Source organism: Chaetodon trifascialis, chromosome 3, assembly GCF_039877785.1.
Source record: "Chaetodon trifascialis isolate fChaTrf1 chromosome 3, fChaTrf1.hap1, whole genome shotgun sequence".
Taxonomy (NCBI): domain Eukaryota; kingdom Metazoa; phylum Chordata; class Actinopteri; order Chaetodontiformes; family Chaetodontidae; genus Chaetodon; species Chaetodon trifascialis.
Window position 1 is genome coordinate 20,722,879 of NC_092058.1, and position 16,791 is coordinate 20,739,669.

Below are 16,791 nucleotides of genomic sequence, written 5' to 3' on the forward strand. Positions count from 1 at the left end.
AACCTTGTTTTTTCCTCTCCCAGGTTGTAATAAACCCAAACTATGAGGTTGCAGAATCAGATTACACCAACAACATTATGAAGTGCCGCTCCCGGTACGATGGACAACGGATGTGGACATATAACTGTCATATAGGTGAGTCTCTTACCTTATAAGGATCAGAATTTCCTCTGTATTAGGGTTAAAATGATACCAACTTTAATTGTAAAGTGTCAGGTTCAATGGAAATTGAGACTGCATTTTAGCCAATTTGTATTTATCATGAAAGCAAAATTCACCTTAAAATACCATTTAGTGAAAGGGTTTGAACATATTTAACAGCAAGAATGTGCTTAAAAAATCAGAGAAATGTCATCATAACCGTTTCTCGGCTAAACATCGTAATGATCACATTTCTCTCATCAAGTTAATAACCATGTTCAGCTTTCATGGGACAGAGCAGCATTTAATGCTACAATCCAGTCGTCTTTCCCCTGAACTTGCTCGATGGATGCAGTTCAATACTACAGTTAACCAGCATATGTAATGTGTAGAGACGCCACAGAGGAAGTCCTTGCGCTCCAACATCAGGCACAAAAGATCATTTCAGTATAACATCTCAACTCAGTCTGACAAAAAATAAATTGCTCAACATTTTACTAAATACAAACCTGAACAATGATCTTAGTGGCATTTTGGACACAACCCCTTCACAGGGGTGAGACTGGTGTCATGACAATGACAGAATGGCATAAAAATAACAGTCCAGTAACAGGTAGACAGGAAGTCACCAAAGAAAAACTCTAACTTGAACCCTGTCAACAATCCTATGGTAGTTTATGTTATTAAGAGGAAACGGATAAATATTAAAAATAATCGAGCATCTTTTGACTTGTTTATCTTGGCATGAATGTTATATTTGAACAACTGTTTTTCTCAATTAAAACAGTAACATTTAGTGTTACACACTACATTACCTTTGTCAGTTAAAGTTGTGCACTTCATATAAAAATCCAGCTGTGACTATAATGAACAAAGTCATAGATTTAATTAACCAAATCCTGAGAAATAAACTGTGGAGGGATTAGACATGAAGAATTACTGCCTACTTAGATTTATGCCACCGATCCTGCATCACATGGTTAAGGAGGAAACGTAACTTCCCTTGATGGAAATTGAACACCCTTGAAACACACTTAAGTTTCAAGGCAACATGCAGTCAAATCAAAACAAGTGAATAGCTTCTCCACTTTCCTCCAGCTGCCTTTTCTGTTTGTCTGCATCTGACTCATTCATACAACAGTAACGTCCAAAGGTCAGGTTCAATACCAGGACAGCAGCTTTGAGGCTGGTGGTGATTCGGCATCTTGCTCAAGGACACATCAGCAGGGTGGATGTTGTTGATGTGTGGTGGTCAGTTCTTGTCTGTCACTGTGCAAACCTGCTGTACTGATCAGTGAGGCAGGCAAACACTGCTGGGCGGCAGTCATCCTCACAATGATCAGCCAGCTGTTTGTAGCTACCGCAGAGCCTCTACAGAGAGCCTGTGACCGGATGCAGACCTCTGCTGTAGAAAACAGAAAGAAAGACGGTTAAATGATTTTGTAAAAGGTATCATGCCCCAACAATAAATTGTTTGCAAACTCTTTCCCTGTCTGACTACACAGGTGGCTCACTGAGTTCAGAAACAGAGGAAACGTTCCCTGGATTGCTGACCAACCAGCTTTCCCACAGGTAGACCAAAGACGGACCACGCAACCGGATGGACACGAGGGAAGTGTATATTAATATTTGACAACCACTAGAGGGAGCTGCACTACTGTGCTTCCTTGGAGCAGTGCTGGATTGTTGTGGGGATCAGGGCTCGACTGCTACAAAGGGCAATAATTCGATGGGAAAATGAACTGCTTGCTTACGAAGTATATTAACCACATTCAGCCTAACAAAAGTGCTCTTATCTCCAAGAGTCTCAGTGCCTTCATCAGTGAAATGAAGGTTTTTGACCTGGTGCTTATTGGGAGAGATGTCAGGGAGGGTAGCAGCCAAATAACTTATTAAATGAACTGTGCGAACAGTTGTCTTCTAAGCCAAAGTTTCAAGAGTTTGAAAAAAAAAAAAAAAGCCTCAAACCAAAAACCATTTGATCAGACCATGACCCTTGTGTTGAGTTTGCTTAGAGTGGATGAAAATGGTCTACTGCTAAATCTGGTGCTACAACTGAATCTTGCACTGTATGTTTTTCTCCCAGAATTGCTGAATTGAATGGGGGTGTTTGAATCGCATTTGCTTCCACAGTATTGGACAGTTAAAGGCTTTAAACTAGAACCTGTAAACAAATACAGTATATTATTGTAATTACTGTAGAGCAAATTGCCACAATCTATGGCAACAACACAGCTGAGAGGACCAGTAACTCCTGTTTCTAAACGCTCTACAAACGATGACGACTTGTAACCAAAACTGTAAAATAGGATAGTACAAGTTGGATTTATTTTTACAGCCTGTCAGGGCCCCTTCAGTGCTGAATGCATCCATGGCAACAGTTGCTTGTTTTCAGTCATAAATTGTTAGAATTAAGCTGAGTGGGGAAGTGCTTTTCTTCTTCCAGGATTTTATGTTCCACATACTTGAGCTCACTTTTGAAAATGTCTTATTTATTGATTTTTTTTTTTTCTTGCTAGCCACAGTAGACACACATTTTCATCTTCATGATCTGTGCATCCACTCAGCTTCTTTCTCAGTGTCTGAGTTTTGTGACATGATTGCCGTCAGGGACTATGATAACATTGTGGATGTACTGTAAAAATCCACAAATGTATGTGAAAATGCCTCCTCGTTGTTTTGTAAATGAGTTTTTTAATGTAACAACTGAAGGATCCTTCATTTTAAAAGGGTACTTGTTGCTTGCTGCCTGACTGTTTTTAATTTGTATAGGGTGAATGTGGAAATGACATTTTTTAAATAAAAAAATGGTCAAAGCAGATCTCAGTTTATATGATTCATCTTTTTCGAGAATGTTTCAGTGTACAGAAATCCCTTCAAATGAACCCAGGGTGAAAGTGAAGAGACACAGTGGTAACATATAAAAGAACTGTATACTCCACAGTTAAGTTAGGTCACAAAAAATGTTCGTCTGTTCACCTGCATTGGCCAACAGTGTTAGTGATTCCCTTCAATATCGCTGCGCTCTGCCTCGTCCCCGCAGCCCCAGGGCTCTGGTCACCATCCGCTGGGCAACAGCACAGTCTGTGCGAGGGCGTTCCTTCACTGGCTGGATGAACTCTGGACCACGACACAGAAAAAACAGTCTGATGCATGTCATCCTGCATTAAAACAAGAACTGAGCTCCCAGACTAAATGCCTGATACCACAGAAGGGCTTAAAGAAGCATATTCTTTAGAGCAGCTCCTGGACTCAAATAAGCTGAATGAATCACCTACCTGCCCATCTGATGGCCTTGGCTTTGGCTTTTTTGCTCCCTTCAGCCAGTGCTCTCACCTTCAGCAGTGGATGGCAGATGGAGAGGGCGTGGATTGCTGCATATGACATTGCTATACGTTAGTACTTCAGGCCTTGCTGTGAGTAGTTTGCATGTTCTCTCCATGTTTGCATGGGTCTCCTCCAACTTCCCCCACCATCAAAGACATACTATGCCTCTGACCAAGGCACTGGATTAGAACTGGACTGCAGGGAGGACTCTTACCTGCTGACTCGCTGGAGAAAACTCCCAGGGCGTGTGTGTTGTCCACCCACTTGATCTTCATTCCACCATCACTGAGACAGACAAGAAAGCAACGTATGAACTTAGCAGCCCAATCTGGTGATTGAGGTCATCTTAACTGAGACCAGACATAAAGGATGTTTTGTGTCAGATTTGAACTTGTTGTACAACAAATACAGAAAATATCCAAACCACACATTACAAACATTTCAAAAATGAATAAACTTAATCCAAGAAAATCTCACAATGTGTAGAGAGGTTTGGGATCTAACCTGTACTCTGTGAAAGCATCCAGGAGGTCATCTGTTTTGAATAGAGCTGGGAAGTCATAGATCTCGATCACGTGGCGAAACTCATCTGGGCTGATACTGATGCACACATTCACATATACGGAGTAGTCACTGAGAACGTGCTTAATGGAAACTGCCACTGCGTCTTTCAGGTGTGCCTTGATCTGATAGGACAGACACAAAACAACTGATTACAATTTATGTTGCTAATGTGGCCACGACATGACAGAGGTGAATGTACTCTGACCGTCAATCCAAAAAGCAGTAAGTACAGAGGAAACTGCAGATGGAAAATATCCCCATGATAAGAGATAGTAATTATATGAATATATGTATATGAGAAAAACAATTACACACTCAAAACCAAGCAGGCTTACCTCTTCAGTTACATCTTGGCAGGGCACATGGGGAAGGTCTTCCTTGTCCTTCTCGTCCTCCTCCAGAGTCATGTCAGCGAAGCAGGACAAATTCTGGTCCCAAACTAGGGGCTCAGCTTCATGCAGCGTCTGAGGACAAAGCACTGGGCTGTCAGAAACCTGGTTGGCGACACAGTCCGTGACACTGGGGAGACATTCCTGTGTGGATGTGGATGAGGACTCTGTGTTTTCTGTAGTTCCAGGAGAGAAACAAGATGAACTGCTGATGCAGCTATAGCTACTTGATGCTGGACTGGGTGGCTCTTGGTCTCCTAAGAGTCCTTCTGAGTTTTGTAAGGATAGTCTCTGCCGAGCAGCTCGTGGCATGTAAAGGGGTTTGTCCGGCCTCTTTGGTCCTCGGCTTCGTGACACTATCGAAGATTTAGGTTTGACATTGTCCTCCATCTCCTCCCTACGTCTACATCTTAGGGGCTCTTCACACGAGTCATTGTTGCTCTCCAGGTCAATGTCTTCCTCTACATCAGCCCTACAGAAAAACACAAATGTAAATAGTTACTACGATAACTAAACACAAAAATCAGGGATTTAGGAAAACAAACGAGCAATGTGAAACAAAAACCCCAAAATATTTTTTCCTCTTTGCCACATCACTGACAAAGTGCACAGACTACACAATACAGCCAAGATGGTTTCTGCACATCAAATCATTAAGATCTCTCAGTATTCCAGGTACAAGCTCTGAAATCAGAAATCAGAAAAAGCTTTATTGCCAAGTACGATTTTACACATACAAGGAATTTGCTTTGGTGAAGTTGGTGCATGACACATCTACTGAAAAATACTATTAAAAAGTAAAAAATATAACAATATAAATATATATATATACAAAAGTCAGAAACACAGTCAGTGTTTTTCAGAGAGAAAAAAATGTACCATTCACAAGTCTTATAAAAAACAGTGAAACTTTTCAACGGTATTTTCTCACATTTGTGTTGACCTTAAAGTTTACATTCAGTACCTGAGCTCAGAGTGGCAGACCACTACCCTACGGCACCAGCTCTCCCCTACTGAGAAGGTGGTGAGCTCTGGCAGGTCCTCTACGTGATTGTGGATCAGGTATCGCAGTCTGCTGGGTAGAGGGGGGAACAGGAGCACACTGGACAGAGACACACAACACACAGACAGACAGTAAGGCCATATTTTGCCGTATTTTTCTTCATCTTCAGTGTTCTGCTTCATGGGGATGCAGCTCTGTGGATGGATATCAGTCTTAATGCTGCAGCTGACAGGCTTCCAACTCCTCAGAGAACTTTGCAGCACGACAAAAGGTGGAGGAATCTGTTTTTAAACTAACAGTGGATGGTGGAATGATGTGACAGCGATCCTGCGGCACTGCTCTCCTGACCTGGAATCATTTGTCATGAACTGTAAACCTTTCTGCTTCCCCTGCGAGTCTGTTTCATTCATTCTGGTCAGTGTTTACATTCCTCCAGGGGCCATAGTGCAGGAGATACTGTGTGTGGAGCTGACAAACCCAAGTGACTTATTTTTTTCTAGGTGACTTTAGCAAAGGGAATCTCTGCAATGAACTTCATCAATACAGACAGTTTAGACAGTTTACAGACAGTTTTTGGGTCTAGTCTGATGAGTCAAATGTGTGGAGAGGATAAGTGAGGCAGATTTTGTAGGATTCATTTATTAAAAAATATGTTGGTGTGAAGTTTGACCTCGCCGACCTAATAATTTACATAGTGAGAAGTACTGAATACAATATTTATGTACCTGATGAAACACAAGGCACAGTGGCAAATTGTGCCAAGAAGTTTTTTCTGTACTTGAGAGGAAAATGTGCTTTCTTCTGAAATAAAAAAAAATCTTTTCATCTTCAGTTTCTGGGCCAGATGTTTCCCCATGAGGTCCAAAGGTCGGAGTAACTAAATTCCGAGGCATTTGTGAGATTGCACGTCTTCAGGAAGATGATGGGAAAATGTACAATGGAGCTGTGGGTTCTTAAGTATAAAACATTTTCGTCCGACAGGTAAATGACTGTAACATGTCACATGACTCAATGGTACATATGTTAAACTAGTCAATTTCATTGCAGATTGGCCTGGTGGCCACAACCTTACCTCTTGCGGTAGTTCTTCTGTCGGTATTTTTCCAACTCATCTTTGACTTGGTGCATGAATTGACATTCTTGCTTTGGGAGATATTCATGAAATGCCATCGAAACAAAGAAACGCCAGGGTGGACAGAAAAGGACGGCTCCTGTGGACAGTGTGGAGAAGTTAACTTTCTACTTACCAAACTTAGCTATGATGATCAATTCAATCCATCACAAGCCAGAGGTAAATTCACTTAGACCAGTAAGGCTAGCTAGCAAACAAACATTGGGATGTTAGCCACAAAAATAACACCTCCGTTAGGTAAAGCTCGGTGGAGCAGAAAGCTAGCTGGCTGTGGTGTGTTTTCATTTCCTAAACTACACATGAACTCAAAACAAAGCTAGCCGACTTTGCTTAACGTTAACGCACGTGAGGTATGTCACTCGAACAGACGTTAGCTTCAACTTGTAGTAAATTTAGCCGGTAATTCAACTGAGCTTACCGTTATGCTTAAAATGTGCTATTTTGAGTTGAGGTTGTTTACGTGAGATGTTATCCCCAAAGAGGCGCAGCTGACTATCCCGACAGTGACAAGCTCCTGTGTTTCAGTAGCTAGCTATCATTATTTAGCTTCCGGAAGCAGATGTTTTGTTTTTAGCCGGAGCAGCGCGATATCCGGTTTGATCCCGCCAGAATAAAGGCTGCGTTCCTCCAAACCTATCTTAATTTAACAGCCAGACCGGATCTCCACACTTCGCTTTAGCGCTGTGCCAGCCTGACTGCGAAAAATCAAAGTATAGCTAGTTTGTTTGTGTGGTAGTAATTATTGAAAAAACAAATACCGGTTTTGGAACCCATTTCCCCCAAATAATACTACAGCTCGCTCACAGCTGTATGCATCCTGATAGTTGAAATAAGGTCAAACAAAAGGAGCTCTACAGATTTCAGGAAAATGCTTTTTATTTAGATAAAACAGAACAACATTTTTAAGAAAAGTACACCAGTTGTATCAAACACCAGCTAGAGCAATCATCTGTGGAGTGTTTAAGGTTTCTGTGGTGTTTGGTGATGATGAAAAGGGCAATGACATTCGCAATACAGATAGTGAAAAACGGGGAAGAGGACTGTTCAGTATGATTTCAGAGATTTAGTGCAGTTGAACTCTGACACAATAGGTGCAGACATTTCTCAAAATGTATTAGATCACGTTATTATTGTGTGATAACAGTAAACATGCTCCATCTTTGAAGTCACAAAAATGTCCTGTTCAGTACTTCTAATGTATATTTGACACAACATGGTTTCTCCCTCAAAAAGTTGAACTCATGCAGATAAGAAAACACTCGCCTCAACAAAGGCTACAACCCCCCTCCGTCCCAACCTATTTCTCTAACAGTTCTTGGCAACTAAACATTATTTGACTTTATATTATTTGCAAAACAATACACAAGTCAAATCACTTAAACATACCATGGTCAGAAAGTTGCATTTAACACAATGGCACTATTCATTAAAACCAGCCTTGATCATAGGGCATGACTTATACATTGGCGTATGTATAAAAAGACGTGAAAACACATTTACAAACATATAAGGATAGGCATACAGTAGAGTACTTATAAATAACAGAGAAAAGGATCAGATCAAAATTATATACATCCATTCAGGTGAAGCAGATGTCTGAATATGTGCCGCCAGAGAGATGAAGAATATCTGGTCAGAGTCATCAGCCTGTACAGAGAGGCAGAAAGAAAGATTCTTTTAACATTAGAAATGAGCAATGAGTACAGACAATGGAGATTTCAGTGGACCTGACTCTTCATCAAAAAGACAACAGAAGGACCCCATACCCCAAAGTTCTTTATCTTCCAGAGCCAATGCTTCTGTCTTCAAAAATTGTAATTTCAACCTAGAAGATAGCAAGTTAAGGGAAATACACAATACTGTATGCACACCTTCTTATATAATTAACAATAATTTACTTCTCCTAGCATATGCAAGTTTTCATCAGCTATATTAAAGCATCTACCAAAATCATATAACAATACTAATCATAATATTGACAAATAAAGTTTGAGTGGAGAGGAATTTGTTTAGAGGTGGTGTGCAAAATTGCTGGCACCCAGAAATAACCTGATCTACCCCACTGTCTACTGCCATACGGCAAAAACCTGATGGCTGTTAACAGATCAGCCTCATCGTGTCACAATGTGGACATAGTAATGAGCTGCTATGTAGAAAAAAACAAACAAAACAGTACTGTATTGGCTCCATTGCGATCAGTTAGCCATGGCGATAATGCAATTCATGTGACATTAGCCAAGTGAAGGATACAACTCTGAGGCCTCGCTCTATGGGGTCAGTCAACAGCAAGCCTCTGGGAGCATATATCTTCTCATTCTGGTCCTTAATGTACCTGGCGATCTTCTTTAACACCTGAGCACAGAGAGAAAGACGGGTCCACACACATTTAAGACACAAAATGATATGTAGATCTGGCCAGGCCACCAGAGACAACAATATGAGCTGAAGGTATACAGTATAACACTGAAGCAGTTTTACCTTTTCATAGTGTGTCTCCATACAGAGGAAGATTGTATAGGCAGTTAGACAAGCCAAGCAGCCCTCCAAATAAGACTTCCCCCCTAGTTTCTCTGCCTCCGCATACAGGTTGTTTAGAGTCTGGATGGTCTCCTCAAACTGCTGCTTATCAAGCTGAAACCACACAAGACTTTAGACATTACACAAAATCTTTTAACATTCACTCAACAACCGTAGCATACATGCATCACTGCCCATACCCTTGACTCAAGTTCAGAGGGGAACTTGGTCTGGAACTTGCAGATGGTTCCTGAGCTGTAGTCTCTCTGAATGAACACCTTGGAGGAGACAGCTGGCTGCTGGAGGTCCTGCAAGCTGTGGGTCTGGAAAAAAACAGTCCAAATTTAGGCAATGGTATTTCATGAAGAGTATCTGTCTTAAAGGTTGGAACAGTAGCACTTGCTGTAAAGCTAATAATAACCTACACTTGAATAATGAGGGAAAGCAGGACGCTTCTGCGATTTATTTATTTATTTATTTATTTATTTTTTTTAGCAAAGTTGAAAACCTTACTTGGCTAAGTTGACGTTATTACCAAGCTAACAGCTACCACATCTAATTTCTTAACTAAAATCAGTCTAACGATGACAATTACGTCATGTGTGATGTTAACACTGTTGATGATGGCTACCGCAAGAAAATTACACAGTATACTGTAAATTAATATAAAACAATACGACTCGCTCGTGGTATGGAATAACGTTAGCTCGCGTTAGCTAATAACACATTAGCTTACGTTGGCTGAACCACAATTAGCGCCGCTGGAAATTACAGCAATGTTAGCCTTTCGCATATCAAACAAAATTGCCCCAAATATGTTAAATATTCAGACACGTCAATCTTTAAAACGAAGAATAAACCCTCGAAAAACCTGATCCGATACCTCAGCCATAGTGGACGTTTCCCCTCGAGCTGCTGCGCATCTACGGTCCTTTGCCACAAGCCCAGTATGACTTCCGGTCCATTGTTTTCAGAATAAAGGTGTCAGCGTTGAATCAAGGGAGTGTTTAGCAAACTGCAATAAGACATGACAAAAAATGTTTAAAATGAATACATTTTTCCATTTCTCATTGGCAGGTTCACTCAGTCTGGAATCACATGTGATTCAAGCAAGGGTACAACCTAGTTCGACATTTTTAACATTTAGCTTAACAACATTGAGACCCATGCAATACAAGTGAATAGTATTGGCGACACATTCGTACTGAATTTCAAACAGTGCAGGTCAGTTTTAATGAGGCACAATATCAGTCAAAATTAGTACTCTTAAGTGCAATTCTGTAATCCAAACAATCAGCCCCAGTGGGAAAAAAAAAAAAAAAAAAAAAAAAAAACTTAAAACACGAGGCTGGATAGAGGTAAATATTAAAAATTATACAGGTAAACAGCAGTCAGGGTTTAATCTTCTTTACTGGCATCAATAAGTTTCATTTACCATGTGTTGAATTTCTTTTATGCAATTTTACTGAACTGCAATATATTTCAAAGGCGCTTAAAAAACATCCGTTTTATGCATTTCCTAAAATTGGCCTCATACCTTAAATTACAGGGTAGCGCTTTATTTTGAAGGGCGACACGCCCAACAGGAAGCCTTACGTGCTTTTTGTCCCACTAATTTCCAGAGTAAAATGTTTGACGTTGTAGTAATTGTCACTTCCGGTTAAAACGCCATTCAAAATCCAACCATTAATTTGTTTCACTAAAAATTACTGTTTTAAGCAGGCAAACCACAAACAAGTCAAATGCAGAAGTTTGCCTCCCTCCATAGTCTCCAACCAACAAGCATGAGGCCCACATGATGGAACTAGTTCCACCATAATGAAGATCCAACCTTTACTGCAAGAGAAATTCACACAAGGCACATGGAGTTTAGAGTTTTTATTGAATCATGGTCTTATTTGACTCATTGGTCCGTTCGCTGTATTTGTATTAGTCGAACAGACCGAAGCCCATGTCATCATCTGATTCCTCAGACTCTTCCTTAGCCTCCTCCTTAGCAGCTGGAGCTGCAGCGGTCTCTGCAGCTGCTGCAGGTGCTGCGACAGCAGCAAAAGCAGATGGGTCAGCCAGGTAGGCCTTGACCTGTGAGGACAAAGGGGTACAACATCAGTTTTGTTTATAAGTTGTTTATGGTCATACAAATCAAAACCTTGCAGATTAAAGGCTTATTTAAGCATTCTAGTAAAACTGTAAAATCTGAAGGGCCATCTGAGACCAAGTCTACCTGACTGACCAGAAATGATTAAATAAGTTGCTCTTTTATGGGAATCAATGCAGCACTACTCCACAGCCCATCATGCAGGTTTACCAGTGGGATAAATTACTGTTTGATGTGCATACCTTGTCTGCCAGGGGGAAGGAGTAGTCTGTCTCCACAGCGACAGCCAGGACTCTCTTGTAGCCATTGATGATGGAGTGGGGGACAGAAGCCAAAGTGGGGTAACCAATCTCCAGACACACGCTAGCGATGTTCCTCACACCCTAAATAAAGCACAAATTTTACATCACGAAACAATTTGCAGCTATACATTCCGACCGCTTCTGCATACAAGCACTGTAGCTCACCTCCAGGAACCTGCCGTGCAGAGAAGCCTCTGTGATGTCGAGCACCTCAGGGCTGTAGACACTGCCATTGTCATACACCTGCTGGATGATGAGTCCGTAGGAGAAGGGTGAGATGTTCAGCATGTTGAGCAGTGTGGCCTCGCTGGCACCAACCTTGTCACCGGTCTTGATGAGATTGACATCACTCTGGGGACATAAATGCTGGTTAGTTACTGATGCAAACACTTTGATATTCATTTTGTGAGGTTTGGCACCAAAGTGTTTCATTGACTAAGCCTGGAGTATTAGCGTTTATCTATATGACGCAACCCTTCATACATGTGCTCCCATTTTATGTAGTTGGCAAACTCACCAAGATTTCAATGGTTCCCCTGGAGATCTTGGTGGTGATACCCAGAGCCTGGAAGAAAGAGGTCTTCTCAGGACCCAGACCAGTGTTCTGGGCAGGCACAGTCACCTCACAAGGGGCGATGGCTCCGGCACGGGCAGCTGCGGGCACCTGGGGTATTGAGTGTTACACTTAAGTCTTAAAGGGTAGTTTTGAACACAGGTGACTGGCGATCGACATAACTTTCGATTCAGTGTCTGAAACCTTACGTCCCTGGCAGTCAAGGATGCTGACATGACAGGTATAGCGAGGAAACAGGTCACTGTTTGCAGGGGGAACGACAAAGCAGCACCACACTAGCTGCATTGTAACTTATCCTGCACATCAACATGGTTGAAGAATACGGCTGTTATTCTGAGCCCTTGAGCAGATGTAGGTTTATGGGTGCAGCGTGAAAGAAATGCTGTCAATACAACAGCTATGCAATAACTGACCATCATTAAGATGGTGAGTTTGAGTGAGGTGCTGGCTCAAATTTACAGACATTTTGGAAGCTGTAGTTGGTGATACTGTTGAATTTGTTGAACAGAGGCATTGAAGAAATAACCTTCTGTTTTAATACAATCACACAGCATTTATATTGGCCATGTGTACCTAATAAACTGGCAAATGGCATATATTTGTGTGTCACAATTGATAGAGACTTAAGCAGCAACCTAGATTATATTGTTCTTAGACTCTTACCTTGTTGGCCAGCAGCATGTCCCTGACCTCAGCCAGATCCTCCTTGGTGAAGACAAAGCCCACATTTCCTTTAATGTGGGGCAGAAGCCTGTTAAATCACAGGAGTGGCTGTTAAGATATGAGATCAGATTAACATTTTTCACAAAGACACTAAGTCGTTAAGTGTCTGAGACCGTGCGTCCCTGGTTGTCGGGGGGATATAGACAAACAGGGATAGCTGGAGACAGATTACTGTTTGCAGGGGGAACGACAAAGCAGTACTGCACAAGCTGCATTGTAACTTATCCTGCACATCCACAAGGTTGAGGAAAACCTGGGTTTAGATGCCCTGTTACTTATCTTGTTAGGTAAAAACTAATGGCTCAAGGAAGCAAAAGTACTCACTTCTCCAAGGCAGGGTTGTTCTCCAGATGGCCACGGATGGCTTTGCGCATCATGGTGTTTTTGCCCATCAGCACCACAGCCTTGTCCCGCAGAGACAGACGAATGGTCTGCATCTGCTTGGAGCCCACATTGTCTGCACCCACAATGAAGCATTTTGGAAAGTCATCCAGAAGTTGCTACAAATACAGGCCGAAGTTTAATTATCAATACACTTAGAAATATATACAGTAAAAAATAATGATTGATTGCTTGTAATGTAAGCAAAGTCCTACTTACGATGATTTTCATAAAATAGTTGGACTTCCACGTGGCCCTGTCTTCCCTGGGCATCTTTGCAGTGCTTCCAAGGATCGCTTAACAGCTGGTTTAAAGACAAGGTTGTAACTGCAACGAAAGAATGAATCCGTTAACAGATGTACGTCAGAAACGCAAACGACACTATGTTCGTGGTGCAGCTCACAGTACTGTCGACAACTATCATTAGCAAGATGGCAAGCTAACCGGCTAACCATTAGCCGGCTAATGGTAAGCCTAGCGAACGATTTTCAGGCCGCGCCATGTTTAAGTCACACTACCACACATTTACAAGATACAAAATACATCGTTTGGTGGCACAGGTGTTTATCTCATGAACCCAAAAATCCGACAAGGTAATATTTCAGTAAATACTAACTTTAACGTTTTCTGAAAGTGCGGAAGCAGGCGCTTACCTCAAACACGAGGGTCGCGTGAAAGAAAGAGGAAGAGGAAAGGCGCAAGGAGAATATATACCAGATAAGTGACCAATCACAAAGGAGTTTTGAGCGTTACTACACAACTATTGGATATTTGCTCTGCCAATCATCTCTATCACCCATTACTGGAATTCCACTATAGCCAGCACTACACTGAATACATCCCGTTTCAACTTGAAGCAGCGAACTTGGTTTAAAGACAGTTGTTTGTCAAACGAGTCCAATGGTAAAGGTAGCTTGCAAATCGAAACCAAATAGCTAAGACGTGCCGTCGCAGAGTAAAGCGATGGCACAGCCGGCTCTCCGACTTCCGTCAGAGGTCTGGAACCACGTTTTTGGATATCTGTCAGCGGCAGACAAGTTCAGTGTCCGGACATCCTGCAAGTATTTCAAGGAACTTGTTGACCACGCGTCTCTTTGGAAAGACTGGTCAGTAGTTCTCGATTTTCAAAATGGCTCTTACAACAGTCAGTTCTGGGCCGCTCTTCGGCGCAGAAAAGTCACCAGTGTGGTTGTGAGGAGCAGCAAAGCGAAGCACTGGAGACAGCTGGTCCAGTCCCTGCCTGCTCTGACCACAGTGGTAGTGGACCAAAGCTCCAAAGCAAGTCTGGACTGCTTGAAGGACTTTCCCAGTCTGAAGCGTCTGGCTATAAGAAGCAGTTACACTTCTATGCTGCTCAACGCTTCAACAGTGTGCCAACCCCAGCAGCTGACCCACCTCAGCATGTGCGATAATGTGACATTCCCCACCTTAAAACCAGGTGTCTTCATTTCAGCTGTCTCCCAGTTCACAAACCTTACATCTCTGGTCTGTCATCACATGAGAATCACTGGCGAAACGATTGTGATGCTTCGCTCCATACTTACCTGCCTGCCTAAGCTGAAGCATCTCTCTTTGTCCATTGTGCAAATGCTGCGTCTCCCTCCCAGACCCAACCAAGGTCCCTTAGGAGGAGCACAAGGACAAGCTGGGGCCCCATCCTTGTCCAGTTTTGAACTTATTGACTGCACGGATCATTCATTACCGGACGATGCAATGAGGCTGATGCCTGGCCTGAAGAGTCTTGCTGTTTTCTACAAGCACTCACATCATGAGGCGCCAGAAGGATGGTCACTATCTGTGCGTCGCCTGGAAACATGGCTGAGTGACCTCCCTCAACTGTCATCCTTGGTCATCGTCAAGGGCCCGCCTGCCAAGCGTTACGTAGCCTCCATCCCAGCCACAGTGACCAGCCTCACACTGTGTGTTGCAGGAGTATCCTCAAAGGCCATGGCAACCATAGCAGCGCAGGTACCAAGTCTCCTGCACCTGCACATAGACCCCTGGCCCTCACATTTGGGAGCTCACACAGCTCAAATCCCACAACTTTATCCAAAGCTCAGAAGTCTCAAACTTCGCCATGAAAGTGTTCTGGAGGAAGATTTCTTACACCTTCGCCAGCTGCAGGACCTGGAATACTTGGAGATTTTGGATAGCCGCCCGCGCCTCTCTGAGCTCATTGGGAAGCTCCACGTCCTCACAAAGTTCAGACTGAAGGTGACGACCTCTCCACGGCAGAGAGATGTGTTGTCTTGTCCTTGTGTTTCTCAGGTGTTTTGAATTCGTGCCTTGTAGCAGGACAGTCGAATTGTTAACATATTGCTGTTTGACCAATGAAGAACCTGTGGATCAAGTTCATGTCAGCGCTTTTGATTTTCAACATGCATCTATTTAAACCTAACCTACAGGTTTATCTTGTAGTTCATTTCATTGACTGATTTGGGCTTCTCCAGTGCCTTATCATACTCCCCACTGTTAAAATACATCATGACAACAAGTCTCAAAGAAACGCAAGGAGTCATGAGATCATTTATTGAATTACTTGATCAGAAGGGGTCAGAAGCCAAAAGACTGGGAGACAACATAAGTGCTGTACTAAACTCTGTCAAATGTCCAGCAGGCAATCCTACAAATCTTTTTTTTTTTTTTTTAAATCAAGCTGCATACTTAACTCTGTCTGTCAATATTTTGTGAAGATCTTGTGTGTTAACGATCTGGTTTAATGCTAACCACTGAAACGTAAAGGTGCGGGTGAAAAGAGAAACCACAAAAATCACGATTTTGGACAAAGCAATGCCAGAAATCAAGTACTTATTTTATTTGCAGCAGTTATAATAATCAGTCAGTAATCAGGACCCATGTAGGTGTACACCCCACCCAAACAAAGAGCAGAAACATTTGTGGCTCGTGAGAAAATTCAAATGGCAAAAGATCACATGAACATCTCCGTTTACAAAGCAAAGTTCACTTAATCTCATTAACAGTAAAAGGCTTTGATTTTTTTCCATGAACTCTTTGACAGAAGCAAAAACTATAAGCAGATAAATATACATGGGGAAAAATAACTCACAATTTCCTCTGCCACTTCCTGTAAATCTGAATCAGCTACAAGCGTACACCACACTGTCTGCTGAGTGACTCAGTGCAGAAGGTTTCCCCCTGGCTTTGCCTAATACAGTGTAAACATTTAGGTGTTGTGAGTTTAGATGCATCCACAGCAGAAGAAGAAGCCTCTCCCAGAGTTCAGCCCAGAAAGAGTCAAATCACAGGAAAGGCTGAGAACACCACAGTGTATAAGACCTTATTGCATTGACACATTTGGCACAAGAGCAAACATCTTCTCAACGTAAAAATAATCTTAACGTGGATATGCGGATACATTTCACTCCTTGCACACCTAGTGATCAAAATTAAAGACAAGCAATATTGTAAAAAAAAAAAAAAAGTCACACATTGTCTCATATATATGCGGCAAAACAGAGCTACAAGTAAAATAAAGATGAAACGAGTCATTCCATAGATGTTGCTTAAGGCTTGGCCCTGGCTTGGTGTTGTCTTCTGATTCCTGATCAGCTAACACTGACATCCAGCTTCCATCAGTGAGCCAAGCGCTGATATCAGCTCTGACAGCGGGATCATAGTT

At 42.2% G+C, this 16,791-nt stretch overlaps 4 protein-coding genes across 5 annotated transcripts in view; 1 reads left to right on the top strand and 3 right to left on the bottom strand.

Moving 5' to 3' along the window:
- Positions 1-2,085, top strand: part of loxl2a (lysyl oxidase-like 2a) — a 24,021-nt gene extending 21,936 nt beyond the window's left edge. Inside the window, exons 12-13 of the mRNA XM_070959285.1 lie at positions 24-135; positions 1,647-2,085. Of these exons, the coding sequence (XP_070815386.1) occupies positions 24-135; positions 1,647-1,717 (183 nt within the window). The 3' untranslated portion in view covers positions 1,718-2,085. The remainder of the gene's footprint in view (positions 1-23; positions 136-1,646) is intronic.
- r3hcc1 (R3H domain and coiled-coil containing 1) lies at positions 127-7,149 on the bottom strand. Of its 2 annotated transcripts, none has more exons than XM_070959287.1 (9): positions 6,975-7,149; positions 6,497-6,635; positions 5,386-5,523; positions 4,368-4,893; positions 3,973-4,154; positions 3,683-3,753; positions 3,420-3,515; positions 3,121-3,261; positions 127-1,546 (listed from the first exon to the last, which is right to left on the bottom strand). In XM_070959287.1, the coding sequence occupies exons 2-8, from the start codon at positions 6,592-6,594 to the stop codon at positions 3,152-3,154; spliced, it is 1,221 nt and encodes a 406-aa protein (XP_070815388.1). In that variant the 5' UTR covers positions 6,595-6,635; positions 6,975-7,149; the 3' UTR covers positions 127-1,546; positions 3,121-3,151. The 2 variants fall into 2 exon arrangements, with proteins under 2 accessions (XP_070815388.1, XP_070815387.1); XM_070959286.1 differs by having other exon boundaries at positions 1,441-1,543; positions 6,975-7,103.
- A 265-nt stretch (positions 7,150-7,414) lies between these two features.
- Positions 7,415-10,021, bottom strand: golga7 (golgin A7). The gene is made up of 6 exons (XM_070958836.1): positions 9,957-10,021; positions 9,274-9,396; positions 9,035-9,187; positions 8,807-8,908; positions 8,323-8,381; positions 7,415-8,203 (listed from the first exon to the last, which is right to left on the bottom strand). Exons 1-5 carry the CDS (start codon positions 9,963-9,965, stop codon positions 8,334-8,336), a joined length of 435 nt encoding a protein of 144 aa, XP_070814937.1. The 5' UTR covers positions 9,966-10,021; the 3' UTR covers positions 7,415-8,203; positions 8,323-8,333.
- Positions 10,022-10,936: 915 nt separating this feature from the next.
- rplp0 (ribosomal protein, large, P0) lies at positions 10,937-13,843 on the bottom strand. The gene is made up of 8 exons (XM_070959805.1): positions 13,805-13,843; positions 13,371-13,478; positions 13,095-13,270; positions 12,711-12,798; positions 11,991-12,137; positions 11,639-11,824; positions 11,414-11,554; positions 10,937-11,155 (listed from the first exon to the last, which is right to left on the bottom strand). The coding sequence occupies exons 2-8, from the start codon at positions 13,422-13,424 to the stop codon at positions 11,003-11,005; spliced, it is 945 nt and encodes a 314-aa protein (XP_070815906.1). The 5' UTR covers positions 13,425-13,478; positions 13,805-13,843; the 3' UTR covers positions 10,937-11,002.
- Between the last annotated feature and the right edge of the window lie 2,948 nt (positions 13,844-16,791).